The sequence below is a fragment of the Eptatretus burgeri genome, chromosome 5 (genome assembly GCF_056783735.1).
Source record: "Eptatretus burgeri isolate ZD-2024b chromosome 5, Ebu_testis_v1, whole genome shotgun sequence".
Classification (NCBI taxonomy): domain Eukaryota; kingdom Metazoa; phylum Chordata; class Myxini; order Myxiniformes; family Myxinidae; genus Eptatretus; species Eptatretus burgeri.
The window spans coordinates 75525475-75530474 of NC_140965.1; the positions used below are offsets into that span (position 1 = coordinate 75525475).

Below are 5000 nucleotides of genomic sequence, written 5' to 3' on the forward strand. Positions count from 1 at the left end.
ACCATATATTGAGTGTCTTGTGTACCATTTTCCCCGAATACTTTGTGAATAAACCCCCCATTTTAATTATAAGAAGCATTTCCTCGTTTTCCTGCCTGCCTCCCCCCATGGACACTGCCAGGTTCGACTTCATTTGGGTGATCCTTGGAAAACAAAGTAATCGTAATTTTAGTTGAACACAATGGAGTAAATGTAAACACTGTTTCAGGTTCTGCGGAGGCCTTTATAAGACCCCTGGCTCAGAGAGGTCTGTGTGAACGGACACCTCTGACACGACGGTTTTATTGGTCGATGGAAAACTTTACTCAGATGATGTGTTAATACCCGAAACGCCGGCTTCTCCTTGCTTCCAGCGGTCCATAGCATACCTCGATCAACACTCTGTTGATTTCATCCATTGTGTGAACTAACCGCAAATGCAGAGCCATGCTAGATTTCACAATTAAGACTAGTTGTCCATTTTACTATATGCACAGCTGTTCACTTTTAAACAATCTGATTTCTTTATTTCTGTGAGCACTTTTGTTCAAGAGTAATGTCATTTTGTGTGTTTCTGAGATGTCAATGTTCATTGGTAACATGACATTCATATGTTTGTGCAAGGTATGGTGGAGGCCCTGCTGTCAACCACCTTTCTATATGTTCTGTGTGCCAAATGGAAGTCGAAAAACTTGAAAAAAGAACGACAGCTGAGATGGAGACTTTCATTCGGGTAAGAATGGTGCATCATTATCACTTTATTTGTGCAGTATTTTTTCCCAATTATTATGTTAATCTCATTTGAACATCTCAATTTCACTTTTATATTTTAGCATTAATTGTGCACCCCAGTCTTTTTTGCCTTCATTATTAGGTTATTTCTCCGAAATAAACTCATAGAGTGGGTCCCGGTGTCTGGCCGCATGTCCGCACATCCGTTAACATTTGACTAAAATATCTTCTCAAAAATTACCTGACCGATATGGACCAAATTTGGAATGATGCATCAGGACAGCAAGATCTCATGGGATTGTGCTCCCCATCTGGATGCCCCCCCCCACTATAAAGAGTATGAAAGGGGGTTTTTGCCCCTAATATTGGTATTTTATTTAAAATTCTTCTCAAAACCGACGGCCAAAGGCAGACCAAACTCTTCATGAAACATAAGAACCATGTCATTAAGTTAAGTTGTGCTCCCTATGACCAAACCCAGAAAGTGGGGTGGGGGGGGGCATGGGCATGGCAGGTCAGGTATGGGAGCATATGCTGGAGAAGTGCGTCACTGCATCGACTTTCCACTCCAGGGGCCTCCGTCTGGCCATCCCCATCTCATTAAGATGTTGATCAATCTGCTGCAACCACGAGCCACGTGGTCAGCCCATTGACCTCCTCCACTCACAAGGCTCCCACGCTGAGAGAATCTGGTGAGCAGGATCAGCATCAGGAAAACGAGTCACATGTCCATACAGCCGCAGCTGATGCTCACGGACTATGCAGGTAACAAATTTCATTTGAGTCTCTCTCAGCAACCGCTCGTTGGACACAAAGTCCAACCAGCGATCGCCAAGGATTCTCCGAAGAGACCTGCTACCAAAGTAATTAAGTCTCCATCTCAGATCCCTGGTCAGAGTCCAAGTCTCACATCTGTAGAGCAAGACTGAAAGTACCAAGAACCTGAAGACTTTTGTCATCCTGCACAGGTACCAACAGCACCACACCCCATGATCCAGTGAATCCATGACTCCCCAGGCCCGACCCAGACGTCTGTTGACCTCTGGCTCACAGCCAGTAGAGATATGAACCTCACCGCCAAGATAAGTGAATCTCTCCGTGACCTCAGCATCCTCACCACAAACAGGTACAGACAAGATAGCAGCATCGAAGATGTCATTGAAGCCTTCACTTTCAATGACATGACTTCACTTTCAATGATTCACTGAATTGAACGCTTTTGCAGAGATCAACATCAGTTGCAAGCAGCCCCTGCCGAAACTCTCGTCTGGGTTCATTGAGGACCCGAAGAGCAAGTCAGCTTGTTGGACACAGCTACAGCAATTCCTTGGGTATGCTAACCATCAGAGCGACCAGACCAACAGTCAGTGTAACCACCCACCATGATCTCGTCACTATCCGGTCTCCGAACCTTAGAAAGTGCTGCAATACCAATGTTCAAATGCTTGAGCTCAAATGATACCAGAGACAGGTGATCATCCTCTTTTAGGGATATGACATTCTCAGCACCCACTGCAAGGGTGGTTAACCCAAGGTGACCGCCGTCTGATGGATGACACCTCAGCACCACTCCACCACATACTACCACAATCTGACCCAGGAAGTTTACCTCATGCTTTTCCTCCTATCATCAATAAATGGGGGTCCCGAAGACTTTACCCCAATCCCGTCATCCGGTGAGCTGCCCTGCGAAGGGCAGCAGCACAGGAGGTACTCGCACGGAGTGGGTTTTCAGTTTTCTTTGCATTTGTGGGTTTTGCGGAATGAGTGTTTTACGGTGGCCAGAGTGCAAATCCTGCCACCAACCTCCTAAAAAATGTAACCCAACTGCAGGAGGATGTCCATAGACACAGTTGGGCACTAGAAACGGATGGTCGTTGGCTCACAAGGAGCTCCTCCACCCCTTTGACAGGTTTTGTTTTTAATCCTGCTCAGTGTCCATATCCACATCCTCCTCACCAGGAAACCTGGTAGGAGAGATGGTTTAACTGCCGACAACCCGACCATGGAACAGGTTAGTACAGGTTTACATGGTACCTGTTGCGAGTCACAGATCTAATCTGGCTTGACCTGTCAATGACGTGGCCCTTTCCCTCTAATTCCTCATTTTCATCCCACCTGTTGGGGAAATAACCATCAGTCCCTCACGGGGCTATTTTAATATTTATTGTACCCTTTTTGTAATTAAGGAAGTGCTCTCTTCTCATTTTGTACTTTTTTGTTTGTTTGTTTTGAAGTAAGCTGAGATCCAGCATGCTCAAATTCATATTGCTGGTTGGCATCTTTCAAAACAGAGTTTGGGTTGTGTTGGTCTTGGTTTTCTTTTCATTCATCTCATGAACCTTAATATTTTACTTGTGCAGAAGAACAGGGCTTTTCAAGCAGATGAGCATCCTGGTGCCATTTACTGCATCAGTATGCAGTGGTTTCGAGAGTGGGAAAACTTTGTGAAGGGGAAGGACACAGGTGAGAAAAAACAAAATCCTTTTTCCTGCACAACAGTCATCCCTTTTTTCCAGCTAAGCTTCCGAAAGATCTATTAATCTATGTGGCTAAAAAAAAATCACGTGAATTATCTACAAGTTGTTACCCCATGCACGCGAAGCGAAAAGTGGGATTAAGCAATTGGTTCATGTCCGTCCATCCGTCTATCTTTTTAGTTTCTGATTGTCAGTTTATGATCAAGGAACAACTTATTTAAATCAAATGTTATATTTTGAACACGAATCGGAACATGAATGGAAAAACAAACCAGTCGTTTAGCAATACCTTGGCGCTGAATTTGTCCCGATCGCACATGATTTTAAGGATGATGTCATAGAGGACACAGACAACAAGCATAAAGAACTAATGTAACGTGTGAACCGCCATTAGGTAACCTTCATATTGCATTAACATCCGGGTAACCTGGGGTCTTTTGGACTCCCCCCCCCACCCCATTTTTTTGAGAAGGAATTTTTTTGAGAAAAAATTGTTCCAATCATTTTACTCCAAGAACATTATGTACATATCAAATTGAAACCCTTTGCAGTATTTTAACTAAAACTGGATTAAGCAACTGTTAATAACTTTTTTATTATTATTAAGAAAAAAATGTTAATTTTTTTTATTTTAATGTATGTTGGTCTTGGATCCTCAAAATGCCAGGTTACCTTTTAAGGGCTAAATAAGGTGGTGGTAAAGATGACTTCTGAAAAAAAAAGTTTCCTCGGACCTTTAAAATCTTTTTTTTTTCATTTCAATACACTAATTATAGACGTACTTGAACACCACACACAAATCCCTATTTTGGCACTTTCAAAACCCTTCCATTTAGCAGTACTTGGACAAAATATTATGGCATTTTATGTCATCATGACCAATCATATTCTCCACTCGTATTTACGACACTGCCATCTTACTAAAGCCATCTTACTAAAGCCATCTTACTAAAGCCATCATCCCGACACCTACCGCCTGCCATTCAGTCCATCGCCTCTTCGTCCGTACATCATATAGTCCAACAGTCAGATATTACGATATATATATATGTGTGTGTATATATATATATATATATATATATATATATATATATATATATATATATATATATATATATATATATATATATAATTATTTATGCCCGAGTTCGCTCGATGAGATGATGTTGACATATATACAGTGGGGAGAACAAGTATTTTGATACACTGCCGATTTTGCAGGTTTTCCCATTGACAAAGCACGTAGAGGTCTGTAATTTTTTAACCAAAGGTACACTTCAACTGTGAAAGACGGAATCTAAAACAAAAATCCTGAAAATCACATTGTATGATTTTTAAATAATTTGCATTTTATTGCATGAAATAAGTATTTGATCACCAACCAACCAGTAAGAATTCCAGCTCTCACAGACCTGTTAGTTTTGTCTTTAAGAAGCCCTCCCATTCTCCACTCATTACCTGTATTAACTGCACCTGTTTGAACTCGTTATCTGCATAAAAGACAGCTCTCCACACTCAATCAATCAGATTCCAACCTCTCCACAATGGGCAAGACCAGAGAGCTGTCTAAGGACATCAGGGACAAAATTGTAGACTTGCACAAGGCTGGGATGGGCTACAGGACAATAGGCAAGCAGCTTGGTGAGAAGGCAACAACTGTTGGCGCAATTATTAGGAAATGGAAGAAGTTCAAGATAACAGTCAATCTCCCTTGGTCTGGGGCTCCATGCAAGATCTCACCTCGTGGAGCCTCAATGATCATGAGAAAGGTGAGGGATCAGCCCAGAACGACACGGCAGGACCTGGTCA

General features: G+C 42.3%; 1 protein-coding gene across 3 annotated transcripts in view; it reads left to right on the plus strand.

The window, feature by feature from the left end:
- USP33 (ubiquitin specific peptidase 33) overlaps positions 1-5000 on the plus strand; it is a 185595-nt gene that overhangs the window by 156430 nt on the left and 24165 nt on the right. For all 3 annotated transcript variants that reach the window (XM_085882453.1, XM_085882452.1, XM_085882454.1), the window contains 2 exons: positions 604-712; positions 3075-3177. In XM_085882453.1, the coding sequence (XP_085738579.1) occupies positions 604-712; positions 3075-3177 (212 nt within the window). The remainder of the gene's footprint in view (positions 1-603; positions 713-3074; positions 3178-5000) is intronic.